The sequence below is a fragment of the Chanos chanos genome, chromosome 1 (genome assembly GCF_902362185.1).
Source record: "Chanos chanos chromosome 1, fChaCha1.1, whole genome shotgun sequence".
NCBI lineage: Eukaryota > Metazoa > Chordata > Actinopteri > Gonorynchiformes > Chanidae > Chanos > Chanos chanos.
Window position 1 is genome coordinate 10,408,459 of NC_044495.1, and position 17,769 is coordinate 10,426,227.

General features: G+C 40.5%; 1 protein-coding gene across 15 annotated transcripts in view; it reads right to left on the reverse strand.

The window, feature by feature from the left end:
• The window catches only part of nrxn3a (neurexin 3a), a 217,158-nt gene extending 208,106 nt beyond the window's left edge, over nt 1-9,052 (reverse strand). For 7 of the 15 annotated variants that reach the window (XM_030787564.1, XM_030787536.1, XM_030787529.1 and 4 more), the window contains exons 1-4: nt 8,261-9,052; nt 3,627-3,644; nt 3,250-3,279; nt 2,983-2,994 (exon numbers count right to left, since the gene is read on the reverse strand). In XM_030787564.1, the coding sequence (XP_030643424.1) occupies nt 2,983-2,994; nt 3,250-3,279; nt 3,627-3,644; nt 8,261-8,957 (757 nt within the window). In that variant the 5' untranslated portion in view covers nt 8,958-9,052. Of the gene's footprint in view, nt 1-2,982; nt 2,995-3,249; nt 3,283-3,626; nt 3,645-8,248 lie in introns of all 15 variants that reach the window. The other 8 variants (XM_030787596.1, XM_030787588.1, XM_030787573.1 and 5 more) reach the window with 4 other exon arrangements.
• Nucleotides 9,053-17,769: the final 8,717 nt, after the last annotated feature.

A 17,769-nucleotide genomic window follows, 5' to 3' on the forward strand; every position in this document is an offset into this window, starting at 1 on the left:
GCACAACTGTTTGGGGACTCAAAGCTATGCCACACTGAGGTTAAAGAGGAGGAGGAGGAGGAGGAAGAAGAAGAAGAAGAAGAAGAAGAAGAAGAGGAAAAGGGTAAGCACAGAGAGAAAAAGAGAAAGCGGAGAAGAGGTTGGTCCCTGGAGGTGCACATTTCATTTCGGTGACCTGCCACTGTTTGTCGCCATATGCCAATGCCAGCACAGAGAATGGCAACTTGACTGATATGATCAGTCTCAGTTTGGCATGACAGAGAAACAAGCTTGTAGTTTCATCTAAGAGACATGAAATAAAAAAAAAGAAAAAAGATAAAAAGCCAAGGGCTCAAAAACCAGCTGCTCCCAAACGCACCCCTTTCAGCTGATGTAAATATTACCCTGTCATACTACAGATCATAATAATTAGGACACACTCTGCTAGTTTGTGTGTAGACATTCCTTTAGCTGTCCCTGCTGAAGCTGCTTATTAAAAAGCGAACGTGTTTCAGGATATTCTGAATCATTCACAAAAAAAAAAAAAAAGCACTACAGTGACTTTATTCATAGACTCTGTCATGTAGAAGAAAAAAGGAAAGAAAAACAGCAAGAAAGGTACCAGGGAAAGTGACTCGAGATGAATAAACATTTCAGGGGCGTCATTCTCCGCAGCTGAAATGCAAATGGGAGCATAAATGGGAGTGCTGTCGCCTTAACTCAGGCAGACAGCACCACTGATTTGTAATAATGTCCCCAGTCTCCGAGCGGGATTTAACACAAGCAGAGAACGTAGGTGTCGAGACGGTGCTGCAGACAGGTCTAAAATATGACAGGGACTCTGATGCAACGCCAGCGAGTGCGTGCTAATAAATCAGCTTGACTGTACAGGACGGTACTGACTGTGTGACTCTGACTTAGCAGTCCAACTGCACAGCAACACTAAGCTCTGCCCTGCTCTTCTGCTCTCTTTTAAATGTCCACAAAGCCCTGGAGGACCCGAGTCAGTCTAAACACAGCAGCAGATGCCTCCAGTCATCTCATTCTCCTTGTAGAGAAGTCCTGATGCATACAGACTGGTTATAGACTAGATTCCTCCCCAAAAGCCTCAGACTGTATCTACTCAGTTTTCACTGGATGTTTGAACGCTGGGAAGCAAAAGGGCCTGACTAAATCAAAGCGTGAAAACCAAGGGAGTGCTCCAGCGAGCCCCCAGCAGTCTGTTTCCTCGACCTGCCATTGCTTCTGACACTGTGGTGGAGTGTCTATGAAGAACAACTCGCAAGAACTGAAGAGCTTCAAACTGCGAGGTTAACATTTTTAAAGGTATAACGGAGTGTCAATTAGATAATCAAACGTCTTCTGGCTAAAGTCTGTGGTGACCCTCCCCGTTGCATTCTGGATAAACACCCCTGTGAATGTATTCTCTCTCTCTTTTTGAACTTTTCAGCTATTAGCTGCAAAGAGCTCTATCCCCTTGGAAAAAAATATGTCACTATACACAATAATAGCTGCCTCCCTGTGTTTGGTGTGGTGTGTATGTTCCTCTGTCTCCTTTATATGGATAGCTTGAGGCTCTACAACAATAACTGCATCACTGTAAAGTTTGTGACTGATTCTGTATTACTGAGCCCCTCCAAAGAAATCAGAACACTCCAAAAGCAACTGTGGGCCTGTAACTGCTGATAAAGAAACTTGACAAAGCTAAAACTGAAGGGAACTAAAAGAAAGAAAAGGATATCTTTACTGATTTTTTTTTTTTGGGGGGGGGGCAAAAATCTGAGTCTGCAAAGGCAGTTTGGACTGAATGAGGGCCAAACTGAAAAAAAAGTGGACAGTACAGTGAGATCACTACTGACATCTCTATGTCTCTCTCTCTTTTTCAGTGATAATACATGATGAATTTGTAATTCAATGTTTACACCAGGATTGTAAGTGGCTGCCTTATGTGGTATTGAAAACAAAGAGCATCGTGCTCATGCTCCCATTCCAGGTATGGCAACAGCATGAGAGCAGAATGAGGAAAAAAAAGCAAACACTGATCCATTCCTGTAGATGACTTTTCTCTATCTTGTAACCTTTCCTCTATGACAATATTGTTTGAGAGCTGATGTGGATTGCTCACGGTTGTATATGCATCGTGACATCATACAGCCTAATAGAGACACAGTTTAGCATGTCACAGTGGGATGTGTAAGACCCGGTCGACGAGGTGCAAATCAATCATTTCTCTGAGTCACATGTGCCGTCCATCAGAGACTGGGGCAGACATGAGTCATGTGCTGAGAATCTGCTGCAGTCCAGACCTAAATGAGCCTCATCTCCAGTCCTCTCCAGAGAATAGTATCAAGGATGACTGAATGACTGACAACAGAATTCAAGCAACATACTAAAAATATACTCCTCTCTTTCTCTCTCTCTCTCTCTCTCTCTCTCTCTCTCTCTGGGTCCCACTTCATAATGACAGTCAAAATCGTAACAGAAAAATAAAAGAAACCAGAAGTTGTTATACCTCGGTAAACAGCAAGCAAAACAACAATATTAAAGTAATAAATAAAAAATTGTTACAAAAAAAATGCACATATAATATCAGCACACAATACTCACATTTAAAAAACACCTAGACCACAACAAAAACTACATTAAAAAAAAAAAAACATATATATCATCTTTCCTAATTCTTATCTTGAGAAATTTGTTCAAGACATAACAAACAAGGCTGGTGAGTGCGAGACCGTCTTTAGAAAAGCGAATACCAACTCTGCCTAAAGCCATAAGAGAGTCCATTCCCTCCTGTACTCGCTATGCCCTTTGTCTATATCCCCTCAATTAAAGCTCATTTAATTAGTCCCGTAATCCAAGCACCATGGTGAGCAGTCATTAGGAGAGAGAGCTAAACATGATGGAGTAAACACATAACAACACACACTGAGGTTCTCTACACAATAACACATCTCACGCCACATCCAAAGAGGAAGAGGAGAAAAGAGCGAGTTGCTGTACCTTTGCTCTTGGCTAAAGAAGAGAGGAGAAGAGAATATCCAGAGACAGAAAGCAGCATGGGGAAGAGACAGGGGGAAAGAGTTAGAGAAGAGTATTCATTGTATTCACTGCATGTCAGAGATGGAAAAAATACGGAGTCAGAAAGACAACACCCCAGCTGTTTTCAAGCTTAATGAAAGCCCACAGCAGATAAAAATTCAGTAAGGCACTTTCAGCATGCATAATGTCTTCCTACAGGAGCGAAGACACAGAGGAGGAGAAGCATACCTTGTTCAGCCATCATCATGTGTGCTAACCCTTGAGGCAAAGGAAAGCGAGAGAGAGAGGGAAGAGAGAAAGAAAACACTTTACAACACACATTTTAAAACTTTTTAAATATTGTGATGTCCTCTGTTATCCCATATAGAAAAACTGACCATCTAAAACACTGTAGGGAAGAGCACTGTGCTAGGGGAAAACTTTTTGGATATTCAGGAAAACTTTTCTAGCAATATAGAAAATGTATGAAAACAATAACATGCTTGCATTTTGAAAGTGGAGCTCTGACTGAAATTTCTGAAAAAGCAATTTATCTATCTACTTCTTTATTTTTTAAGACTGCAGAATTCGGAAATCTGTACAAGTTTTTTTTTTTTTTAACTCACCTGGGACGCTGTTGACCTCTGGTGTCACGACAGCAGCAATGAGGATATAACAGGAAGAAAAAGAAAAGAGGGAAAGATTGCAGACATTAGAACTCACTCAAACTGTCTTTGCATGAAATCTATCATGCAAAATTCCAGCACTCATGTCTCCATGCACAGGGCTATACCTACCCTGTGCATGTATGGTACAGAGAAAAAAAAACCCTCTCAAATCGCTGTATCTCTGCCCTTGTTTCTTCAGGAGAGGAAACAGAACAACAACATTTGACCCCACACATCTTGACAGAAGAACCGAAAGATCTATGCCCTGTTCCACACACTTTCCCCACATCCACTGTTAAGCCATAAATCCAGGCAGGCTGTATAGCCAGTGTTCCCAGAAAGAAAGGGGCTGAATTTATGACACTGTGATGCTTTGGCAGTGCACTAGCCATACTTAGAGCTTGTTAGTTCTCACTCACTGCAGACATGGGTTTCTCACAAGGGCTGCCTTTGGCAATGAACGTTGGGCAGGGTTTCAGTCATTTCATTAACACAATCTGTTATACTCCCAGACCACAGAGCACTGAACACCACTAAACAGGTTGGGAAGATGCTTTATTGCACTCCGCTGTAGAGGTGAACATCTGATCAAGTACACAGGTCTAATCCATTTTAAGGAGACCAGTGGAGTTTTTTCTACCTGTTGGGGATCCCAAATATGGAGCTAACTGAACCAAGGCAGTAGAAGATGATTGGTTCTTTACAGCTACAAATGAAGGTAAAACAGAGGCTAAGGTAGCTATTTAGTGTCATCACTGGATGATTGAAAATGCATTTGGAGATTCTGCAGATTAAGTGGTAGTCCCAGTACTTCAGAGCACCGTGTTCCCTAATCAGCTAAGAGACACAAACAGCAATTAAGGCAGGAAATTAAGAAGAACCTGATTGAGTCCAACTCCATTAAACGCTTTTAGTGTACAGTAATCAAATCTACATTAGACATCAATTTAGTTGGGCGGATATTGCTGCCTGTTCCACTGGCAGACTTATCATGCTCTTCTCATGGTCACTTATTTTCCTGACATGGTACAGTTTGTAAGTTTGTGTTTTCCAGCTCTGCTTATTTGATTCTCGGTGTTGGACACTTAACTCCAGACGCATCAGTCAGGCTCTAACAGAGTCTGGAGTTTGAGGAGTTCAGAGACACTGCGTAGGGCAGAGTTTGACTCAAGGCATGCTCTGCTCTGCTGAACATGAGGTGCAGGCTCAAAACATAATCCTCAACTGAAGATACAATGTCTGACCAGGATATGACTTCGCTGTTCTCTATCACCTCTCTGCTCTCTCTCTCTCTCTCTCTCTCTCTCTCTCTCTTTCTTATCCCTGTGCTCTGACCTATTTTCACTGCTGTATTAATATGTCTGAAAGCTTTTTTTCTTGTTTTTTTTTTTTCTTTTTTTTCCCTTTGTAATACTTGTGTGTGTGTGTGTGTGTGTGTGTGTGTGTGTGTGTGTGTGTGTGTGTGTGTGTGTGTGTGTGTGTGTACGTGTGTGTGTGTGTGTGTGTGTGTGAGTGTGTGTGTGTGAAGGTGTCTTTCTACTGGCTTTCTAAGTCTCATTTTTGCAAGTCAACAACTATGTTTGCTTGCTCTACCTCTAATGGAAACTGTAGAATAATTTGTTTTGAAACAGCTTCCAAGGCTTAAATGCTCCAATACATTTTCAGAAACTATAATGCCTTAACATCTCTGCAAATGAAAACATCCCCACACCCAACATTACATTAGGACTGTATTGTACATTACATTGTTCATGCAAGCAAAATCTAATACACATCATTTTCATTATATATGCAAGTTTGACACCAGAGTCATCCATCCAGAAATCCAAGTAATTCAGGATACTGGGATTTTAAAGATAATGACAAAAAGCTGAGAATGTAGAAAATATCAGTATTTTTTTTTTTTTTTTTAATTTTGACTTGAAATGAACAAGGTGTTTGCTCTGATGTTCTCTACACCTAATGGATTTCATTTTGCTCACATTAGCAACATGCAAGGAGCAAACAGAGGCTGGCTTAACCGTAAGCCCCAGTGCTCTAATTCAAACAGAATCCACATGGGAAGACAGATTGAGCTTTTCTTTGGCTGCCAACTGTTTATTATTCTAATCCGCCAAAAGATTACGCGCTTTTGCAAATGATGTTGCAGTGCGGCTATCGCTCTTGCCACGGAGCGAGGAAACATACGCTCCAATACCAGCAAAGAGTTCTAAGGCCATTTGAACCATCTGCCAGTTCAGGGAAGTGTCAAGATGCTGTTGCTCTTCCAACAGTTGGGACCGTACTCATTTAAACAAATATTACAGCCTAATTTCCACAATGCTGACTTTGCTCGAATGTATAATCTTGAACATCACCTTCTACACAGACCTTTATTTGTAAATGTGCGATTTCGGATTGGCAAGACTATAGATAAACACTGATTGGGTCTTTATCATCTAAGTCCTATTACTTCAGTGAAATATTCCTGGAAATAACAAATTCCTGTGGAATCCAGATGAAAATTTGTGATGTGATCTAAGCTGAGGGAAGTGGATTAACATTTCTGATCTCTTTATAGAGCACAGAACATCTAAACCTCAAGATTCTCAGTGCATCCATATAAACTGTGTGTGGCCCAATAAATGGGGTTATATATTTTTGAAAGATTGTCTGGACTGCCTTCCACTGTTCAGATCCATCAGAAGGGCTTTTATGTTTGGCTGTGACCCTCTATCAGTGGACTGCAGGACTGAGCCAAGCAAACAAGATGGAAAGGAACAACTGTAATAAATCAAAGCAAGGCTATCTGTCCAGTTCTCAGCCTATAAATCTGAGTCTAGAGCCCCTCTAACCACTACTGATGACCAGCCTCACACACTGGATGTACTGGACACCATCTCCACGGGAGCCGTGTCCCTCACAGATACAGCCAGGAAAACAGTCCCGGTAACACACACACACAGCCAAATACACAAACATGCTCGCACACAAAAGCTACACTTTTACACTCAGTCTCACACCCTTACTCTCTCTCTCTCTCTCTCTCACACACACACACACACACACACACACACACATCCAACCAAACCATGCTGAGAAAATAATGGATCATAAATCTTCACACATAACTACCACGCGCATTGTGAATAATTGTACACTGGGGGGTTTTAGAACATCCCACTCGGCCATTTTGTGTTTTGCAGCCTTCTGTGAGATTGTGTCTGCAGTGAAGAGAACTAAACGCACCAGCTCAGCACGCTAATCATTTTGTCATTCATTTGATTGAAGCACTTCAATCATGCAGAAGAAAAGCTTAAGATAGAGGATGAAGATGTACGTCCTTCCTAAACATTCTCACACAAATCAACCTTCTCTACTAAAATCCCGTTTGCTACAATGCCATATAAGGTCACGAGATAGTCCTTTCACTTACGTATCCTGTTCTCTATGCAATGATCAAAGGACAAATAAACATCAGAGGACTTATACAGTACAAAACTGGAAGCAGAATAAGAGTGTACCTTGAATTACCAGGATCATGCATCAGGATCTAAAAAAGCGTTTAGAGGAACAACTGAAATTGTGATATATTTTTTTTCCCCCCCTTTCACTTACCAACATTATACAAATACTCTGATATTATACGTTTGTCATATATGTCATGATTGTTCAAATTTATAGATGTGTAAAGAACACTTAGAGTCAAGAATGATACTTTAAAATTTGATTATATGCTCAATATGTTGTTAGGTTGCATCATGGTTATTTGATGACATATACTTTAATCTTAATGTTTCAGGACAGAACCCTCAAAAATATAACTAAACAGTATCTCAATATATGAAAATTCAAAACTAGTCTCTCTGAAGAAAGAATGAGGTAAAAGCCGTGGAGTGGCCACCAAAATCCCTGGAGAAAAACAACCATTTGATAAGAAATGGCACCTTAAAATAAAAAGGTGAAGAACACACACATGACTACCAGCATCTCAAGCCTGAAAAGATTTGTTGAGAAAGCTGGCCAAAGACAGACAGCTTAGTTCTGTAGTACAAGTGAAAATACCCATCTTTCCTGGAATAACATATCAAAACATAATTCATTTCATCAAAATCAATTTTCAGCTGACCAATATCAGAGAGAGAGAGAGAGAAAGAGAGAGGGAGAGAGAGAGATGAGAAAAAAGATATGGGTTTATGATTGAATCAAAGATGGGACAAAATTCTCAACACAAAAGAATAAAATTCAAACACCTGCCATTTTGTGATTTTGTGAAAATGGGGTTCTGGTGAACAGCTTTCTCTGAACGTACCAGGGAGATGATCATTAACCCAAGCCCCTGTTAATCTATTATCATTGTGCATGAGCAGCCAGCAAACAAAGAGCTTTTAATAAAACATTCAGATTTTTTTTTTTACACAGAAATCTGTTATCCTTAAAAAAGAGAGAGGGAGAGAGAGACATGAAAATAACATCCTATAAATAAATGCTGTGAATTCTGTGGGGAGACCGGAACACAGGTGTTAGCAACAAAATAAAGCTTGTTCATTTTTCATCACTGTGACAATCAAATGTACACTGATGTCAAATTTTAAAAATATCGATTTCTTTACCTTCACTGCAGTATCGTCCCAAATATCCTGTCTTGGAACAATCGCACAATGGTTCTCCATCTACAACGGAGCAGCTGCCACCATTCTGGCAGGGGTTGTCAGTGCAGAGGCCCTCCATATCCAGACGAACCTTCTGGCTGCCCATAAGAGTGGGCTCCTTGTTACCATATTTCAGGTCTGTGATAACTCCCTTAAATGGCGGAAGGTCTTTGACCGTGGGCAGTGTGAGTGCAGATGTCCGGATGTCCTGAGGAACGCCGCCCAAGAAGAGGTCGCTCACTATCTTCATGTACTGCCTCTGCGGCCTGACCTCGTCCGCCTTGCTCGCCCCGTCCAAACCCAGCACAGTTCTCAGGTTGTACCTGCCCACGCTGGCAAAGTGCCAGCTGCTGTCATTAACCCTCTTGTCAGAGACGATGGTGGTCTCGGCGCAGTCGATGCTAAACTGCAGCTGCAGCTTGCCCTCTACCACCATTAGCTGCAGGAAGTCGCAGTAGCCGCTGTCATCAAAGTACAAGAGCAAGGCGGTGGACATGTCTGTTTTGAACCGAAAGCTGAGGTCACTTCTGGTGCTGGCGTCCCAGCGGAGATAGCGAGCCCACTGCCCGGGTTCACCCGTAAACTCCAGGCCCAGACAGGGGCCAAGCACAGTACTAAGCAGCAGCTGCAGCGTGATGGGGTAACTGAGGGGATTCATGGTGGAAAAAAAGTGCTGGGAAAAAGTGCTATAATCCAAAATAGCAGGAAACCATTGACTCAGCTTTGGCTCAAATATCAAAATTGTATCCAATGTACATCCCACAGAATGCTCAATGAGAAATGTCTGTGGCAAGATGGTGAAGACAAAGATAAAAATCCTGAAAGAGGAGAAAGGGCAGTGGAAGGGAGAACAGTCTTAAGTAACAGTCATAAGGCCATTCACATTGCACAACAATACTGTCTCTCTCTCTGGAGGTGGTCTAGTTCCTCTTCCTGATCGAAAAACAGAGACAGAGAGACAGACTAAGGGCACAAACAATTTTGTGTATGTGCACTGAGTGGCAGATATCCTCAGGTATTTTTCTCAGACTGAGCAGAGGTGAATACTTGTCCAGTCTAGTCCCACTGGGGTGACTCTAGTGATTCCTGAAATCAGTGAAGTCTTCATGTTGCCTTCTGGGAAGCGTAGTCCATACAGACTGTCTGCAGCATCAGCAGTGTAATAACTGTTCAAGAAAAAAAAAATGAAAGCACTAAATTAAAAAAAAATCTAAAAGCTAATGTTTGTCTTACCTGCAACTATGACAAACAGACTGCATATTTTACCTTTAGGCTACTCTCTCTGTTTCAGGGAGATATGACTTTATCAATAAAACAACAATTAAATTGGTATGACTCTCTTAATAATAATTTTCACAGTTTTCCAAACATATTTACTTATTACTAGTGCAAAAGAAGCTGAATCACAGTATCATAAAAAGTGCAAATGGAAATAATGTTGTTTCTGTTGAGGAACACTTTAAGGGAGAACCTAATTAAAAGTTGTTGAAATTTTTTTTACAGCAGTTTTACTCAAAAAGGTTCTGTTCTCTTATCGGTCATCTGGTTTGTAAATTAGCCCTATTGTTCTCCGACTATCAATCATTGGAGTAGAGTCTGTTTTTATCTGATGATGAGGAAAATTAAAAGGTTTTCTACATGACACTGAATTCAAAATCGACCACAGGCATGTCTGCACAGCCCAGTGCACAACTTCGTGTTGACATGTCTGAAATGTGGCATGTCTAAGACGAGGTGAACATTGCAACTGACAAACTGCATGTCAATTAGATGTAGATAATGTTTAGGGTAGATTAATACTGTGACACTCTATGTTTAGCATGAAAATGCCTGATGCAGAAATAATCAAAGTGATTCAGATTACTATATGAATAACTTAGCAGACAAATTCTTTTCAGTTCCTTTGAGTCTCAGCGTAATTTTAGCTGGAGCACACAATAAATCAGTCACTGAAAGAAACTGTAATAAAATCTTGAAAACAAATCTATTATAATGAATCTATTATATTACAAAATCAACTATTATTTGTTTAAACAGTTTTGTTTTAAAATAAAGTTACCAGATTTACTATTTCTACTTATACCTTGTACAAAAAGTAAAAATGAAACCTTGTAATTTTTAACAAATAAGGATCTAGCTTGTTTATTAAATAAGATCTTGAAATACCTCATTACATATTAAAATAACACTTGGCTTTCGACCAATAAGGCTTAGCTGGACTATCAGGAGAGGCTAAACGCAGGCACAGCTTCCTTTGGTAAGGAGTTCGTGTTCTAAGATGAATAGGATCACATTACACGGTAACATGCAAAGTGCAAACTGATAGCCATCTAATATTCCGTCTATTCCAAAAACATATTCAGCAGGCATAGTAGGACAATAGTGTTACCAGCCCAGACATTTCCACTGTGCTGTGACACAATACACACAGCCAGAGCCAGCTGCCTGATTGGGGTAATGCTGCACGGAGAAGGAGAGACTAGAAGCCGGTAACAGATACTCCACACTGGCATGAGCCCACACCTCCAGCATCCGTGTATATTTGCTCTTTTCTTTTGTAAAGCAAGGGCTTCGCCAAGGGAGAGGAGGCAGGAGGTGAAAAGGCTAAACTGCACAGATCATTGTCCTCATTGATATGGGGAAGGACATGCCCCGGTGGGAATGACACACATGCACACTGTCATAGAAAGACCATGCAATTACACACACACACACACACACACACACACACACATTAAAAACTTAATAAGCAGGGGAGGTGTAGTAGAAAGAGGAGGGGTGTGCAACTTGATCCACACTAATGACAGGCTGGCTGACCATTCATCAGACACAGAATGCTGCGTTTTACTGCAGGTGCCTGGATCTGTCTCTCTCTCTGTCTCTCTCTGTCACACACACACACACACACACACACACACAAACACGCACAGCCACAGTGCTGCAACAAAAGAACTGCAACAAAATGTCTTCCAGCACCGCTCACATGATGACAGTGGATTGCATGGCCCAGAGAGGAGGAGCAGACTCTGACACGCCATTTCAGTACGGAAAACAGTGACATTCCTCCGGTGTTAAACGCCCACCGTTGCCACACATAAGCACACTCTAATCAAGGTGTGGGCAAAGTACATGGGCCAAAAAAGATGACATCATCCTCCTGATCCCCCCCCCCCCCCCCCCCCCCCCGGGCAGCCAGCCGTCTGTGCTAAGGGAGGAGTGGTGCTCTCCTCTCGGACCCAGTCAGCCTCCTTCGTGTGTGAGTACCTGTGGTACGGCCCAGCCAGCACAACCATTCCAGGCCACTGCAGGAGAGCACAGGCTCCCACAATCACTGGAGTCCTCTGCACAAGCCAATTACAGCATTACATCATCCTCCAACGCCTGCATCTGCACCCTGTCCCTCCAAATGAACACTACTCTGTAAAATCCATCTTACACTGATATTATTATTATTAGTTGTACTAGCAGTAAAATACAATAATTCCTGTCAGGGCATCATTGTGTTTTGAAAGTTATGAAATACATCTGTGTATTCTGCGCATTGCAGTCGTACTACACAAGACAGTGCATCAGTAATCCCCAGGGTATTTGTTAGGTTCCATCACAACCACAGAATTACACACGGCCGATGATAGACAATTGTGTCTGCGACACTGACGCGACTGCTTCGAAATGAACGATGCTGTTCTCATAAAAATAGCTCACTGGCTTCAGTGCGTCTCAACAGCATGTAAAAATGCAATGTTTTATTTTTAACACGCCTTAAAAACATATATAAATGTGGGTTAGTCGCCCTTAATCAAACGCTCTTAAAAATAAGAATTCAAGTGAAAATTGAAAATGAAAAAACAATGCAATGTTTGAACAACAAAATATTTACAACGTTCAATTCCGAGGCATTTGAAATCTACACGTATGATATTTTGTTCATTCCTGTGCCAGTAACGAACACATTTACCTTCTGAGCCCTTGGCTGGTTTTGCTTTATATTTACGCTTGGCTGCCAGCCTGCCAACCTGCCAACCAGCGCCCACAATACGGCAAAACGATACCAGCAGCCGCAGAGCCGGTCAAAGCCACCCGATACTCGAGAGGGGGGCAAACTACAACCTTTCAAGCCTGTCTATTGCATTAAATGCATTGCGGTTCTTGAAAAGATTTCAATTTGAACCTCCCAGTAGCTACAAAAATACATAAGGCAGCCCTCAAATCAGCCAAGGTTTTAGTTAGAACAAAAAGCCCGTGGAGGTAAATGTAACGGCTTTTTTAGAGTGCGCTCTGAAAATGCATATTTTTATTTCAAAATGCCAACGGAAACATTTTTTACATTTCCGAACATGCAAGAATATTTGAAACTACATTTAATATAAAACAGAAATCATCTTAAATCAAATAATATAACTTTGCCCAAAATGCTGAAGAATAAATATAGGCCTGCCAGCATTGCTCCATTTGTATCAAACTCACCTTCTGCTTACACACACACACACACACACAGACACATAGGCCCCAGTTGTTAAAAGGGCGAAAATTCAAAAGCGTCCAATTTCACAGAGGTCACACACAGCAACAAGATCAACATTTACAGTAATTTAAAACGAGCCAAAATCCATCAATCCAGAAACAATACAATCATGACGAATGGGATAAATAGGCCTATCTTTTGTTTCCTTCATTTCTGCCGGTATTACCATCGATATTTCACATTTGCGGAGGCGTGCAGATAAACCGTAAACAGAAAATATTAAATGCAAAATGTTCGATGTACACGCTCTTTCTAATTAAAATCACAATGAATATTTTACAGAGATGAGTATTCTATGTAATGAAGGATAAAATAATAAAAATACAGAGGCCAGTTGTGGTGAGAACAAACAGTGCAGTACAGTGTAAGAATGTGAAATTTGTTCCTGGTCATTTTACAACAAAAAGTGGCAGTAAATATTGAATTAAACAACACAGTGCATAATTTTATTGCTATTAAGAAATTCACACAAATGTGGAATTTTAACATTATATTATAGATTAAATGGGGAAAACCCCTCCCAGAAAAATGATCTAGTCTGCAAAAAAGGCCCCAATATAGAATTGAATTTAGTCAGTTTATACATATATTTTCGCTGATAATTTTGAAAAAAAGGGAAAAAAAGAATGTTTTAAAACAATGCCTGTCAACATCTGCAAATCATTTTGATTTTAATATGCGTTACATTAATTACGGTTTAATTGTGAATGGCAACCAAATAATTAGTAGCCTAAATAAGCTACATATGTGAAAGGAACGATTTGAGGTGATACAATGCGATGTAAATTTCCAGCAAAACATTCAAGTATTTTATTTCAGTCGTCTACTGCCTCACAACTGCACAATCAAAATACAGAGTTAGCTCTATTAAATTTATGAATTAATGAAGAATGGGAAAGTCGTATTTAAACGAAAAAAACAGTTTCTACATTTCTTTGACCGCGTTGGTCGAATCAGTTTTGCAACAATAAATTTAACGAGAAATTCTCTGTCTGGTGTTCATCAGCCCTATATTAAAGGAGGTAGGTTATATGTAGTGTTTATCGTTTGTGGCAGTGAAACACACCCCCTGTACGGGATCATCTCATAGACACCTGAGAAGTCTAATTCATTATTTAAAGCCTGTTTAGAGATTAAGAAAATGCAAGGTCTACAGAAAACCAGTCCTAGACATATTTTAACCTGTACATTTGTATCAAACGTTGAAATTCGTCGTTTGGTTAATACGCACCTTAAATAAGTAGGCTACACCCATAAACATCAGCCAAACAGACTCTAGCCAATATGTACGGCAGTTAAGTTATTGCAAATGATTACAGCAAGGGGCTTGTTCACTCACCGTGTTTCTCACTGACCGGCAAACTTGAGGGAAGCCGGCAGTTGGATACGTTAGGCTACAGTTTTTAAATCTACACGTTACTTTATTTACTGTCTTTCTCGGAGATCTTTATTGTTTGTTTTCTAGTGGAAATATGAGATGGAAGTAGCTCCACTGCACTGACTATACACTGGACAACATTTGTTCAAACACAATTTGTTCGTTTAGCTTGTCTTCAATATCTACAGCCGTTCGAGAAAACGTTAAAATGTCGTGTGTCTTAAATTCATACAGAGCCCTCACTGAAAATGTCGGAAACTATTTAAATTTTGCGCTCTTTTAAAGTATATGAAGTTGTAGCTCACTATTCAGTGAAGAACGGCAAGGTATCGCTTTAAATTTTCTATATAAAAACAGAGAGACTAACCTCAGATTTCGCAATATCCACAAGCATAATAATCCGTATTACATTCCTAAACGAGAGACATATATGTCCAGGTGACTAGTAAGAGAAAATGAGGCCGTGATATTGAAGGTTTTTACCCGCTCTGTAGGCTCTCCGCCACAGCACATCACAGAGCGCCGCTCGCTCAGTGCGACTGATGGGCAATCACGAGATTTTCACACACGCGCCGCGCAGCCCCGCCCCCACTTAGTTTAGGCTCGCCATTTAAAGGCATAGTTTAAAGGCGTAGTCAACACCCCGACCAAACTACTCATGGCTTCGAAACGACGTGCCTACAAAAGTGATACACTTTCAGGCAGGAGAGGAAAAAACATCTGTCGAGACGGCCATATTTGCTCACAGTTTTATGTAACATACGCCTTGTAGACTACTGTTTCAAAAAGATCTCTAGCATATACTTTCTCCTCTTACCATGATCTCTACGCACGGGGTGCAGTTGGATGTTGTATATAAATGATGACTGTATGCCCTTACTAACATATAAAGACATTATGAACCTTCGCAAGGAAATCGTCGGTGTCTGAAAAGTCACTGGATCTTCAACGAAACAGTCATCAAAACAGGTCTCCTGAATCCAGTTCAAAAGCCCTGCATGTGCGCTTTCCATAGTGCTGATTTTGCATTAGAGCATCAGGGGTATCAGGGTTGGGCTATTACCAAAGCAGTCTCACCGTTTGCAAAAATCCATTCAGCTGCATAAAAAATACAGTTTATAAAATTTGGATGAGCAACCTTTACATGACAACAAAATGTGATGTAATGTATGCAACTATTAATGTATCTAAGACTACATTTTTCAACGTCATAACTACAACTCATATGTCTTCTCCATAGCACTGTGTTATTGTGATCAGCAGGTGTTCACCACTGACCCACAGCCCAAATTATTCTTTACAAATCCAGCTGAATATTGAACTGTAGGTCAAACCTCTCCATTTTGTAAAGCCAGTCTAGAAAAAAGTTCAAAGTACTTCAAAGTACAAAGTACCAGATGTGTGTCCTCCTCTATTGCATTGTTTCTATCAAGCAACCTATGTTGTTGAGTTGATAAAGAAAGCTTGTAATGCAGTGGACATGTCACAGCAATTGACACAGGTTTCATATTATCAGTAACTGTGTGACATATGATGAACTTAGTGTAATATGCCTCAGTGCATAGTTCAGGAAATGTGCAAAAGGTGAAAGAGGTCATTCCAACAACCAGGCAGATCCGGCAAAAAAAAAGAAAAAAAAGAGTGCCTAAAACTTGGAAACATATTCAAATTTCTCCACTACTTAATTGCAAAACTGGAATGTCAAAAAGTGCTATTAGGGAGAAAAAAACATGTTAGGCAGAGAGAGAAACACAGAGGACATTTTGTTGACTGTCTCATTCATACAAGTTGTGCAATGCCTCGTCTGTTCCATGGCTGTGTGTGGTTTTTGGCTGTCAGTAACTTTCTCCGCCCACGTCTGAAGAGGCTGCGTGTTCCGTTGCCTTACTGCTGGTCCCAGGATGCTGTCGTGACAGAGTAAACTCTCCTTTTCCAACAAGGAACGTCACTTATCAGGAACATATTACTACCAACACACAACAATAACACAAAAACACACTGTCATACAAAATTCTTATTCACAGGACACCACAGCTCTCTCTCTCTCTCTCTCTCTCTCTCTCTCTCTCTCTCTCTCTCTCCCTCTCTCTCTCTCCCTCTCTCTCCACATATGCATGCACAGACATACGCAAATGCACATTTTGTACTCATCCTGTCCTTATGCTCCTTATCCCACGCACAAACACACATACACACACACCCCCCTGGGCCATGTGTTGTGAGACCCATTTGCTCTTGCCAGTTCCTCTCCTTCTGTAGAACTGGACAAACACACAAAAAAAATCTCAAAAGGTCCCTCATGTTACTTCTAAATCTTATGTCATAAACATCAGACCTTCACAGGTGTTTCTCACCAATTTTCTACATTTTTGTATGTCAGTTAGATACTTTACACCCAAAATACTGTAAGCACAAAGAGGGTCACATATAAGTGCTGAATTAACAATATTCCAAGACTAAGGAAGATTCTAAAAAACTGACTTTCAAATTCTCTAAAGCAGAAAAAAACACAACCGAACAGGATGACAATAGCACCCTTTCAACAATGAGGTTATAGGATATAGTTCAACACCTGTTGCCTGTGTTCAGTAATCATAGACTGAAATAACAACCATTCACAAAAGGATCAGGAATTGTCTTTTACAAACTCACTCAGCAATATGTTTGTCATTACGTCTGCGGGGCATTCTAGTTATTCAGCAACAACGGACGCCATCTGACTGTTTTCAGGGTCTCAGCACACACTCAGACTTTAACCCTGTTTAGCAGCGTTTCCTCACCCAGACTCAGTTCATGGGAAGGCATCCCACTACTATTGATTTTTGTGGCAAATTCATAAAGGTCTCAGCTGTTCTTTTTCAATTAAACCTGGAAGCTGCTAGGCCAAGTGGATCAATGAAATGCCCACAGGTATGAATTAAGAGCAGTTTTAGTTAGATTGACTCGAAGATGACATATTGACTGACACAGTTGCTTGGTCCCAACAAAACCTACAGGCCACAATCAACTATCTGTTTTTTGTTTTGATCAGTGTTAACCCAGCATATGTCTTGCCTAGTTGGAAATTAGGCTATAAATATATCCTGAATCTAACAAATGTTATTGTTAAAGCAAGACAGATCTGGCCCGAGGGCTGTTCCCCAATGTTTTATAGTGACTGGGGCTATTAACCAAAATCATTCAACAGTATGGTCAGAAGTTATAACCAAAATAGAGCATGTTACTACATTATAAGTATAGATGAGTATAAGTACTGTTTCATATGTTCTGCACAAAACAATTTTACCAGCACACATCATGCCGTTGCCATAAACCTGCCAGCATTTTAGAGTAATGATCTGTGTGGACCTCTGAATGAAGCATGAGAATACCACGTGCTTTTTCTCTGTGAATCCTCTTTATATGCATTATTGAAATATATTTGAAATATATTTATTTTATTTTATTTTATTTCAACAAACAATGCTATTGTTTTCTTTAAACCTTCCCAAACATTTTGGGAAAACATTGAGTCCTCGGCTTCTTGCTGAACAATTTAACAGAAGAAAGGCACTGAGAAAAGCACAA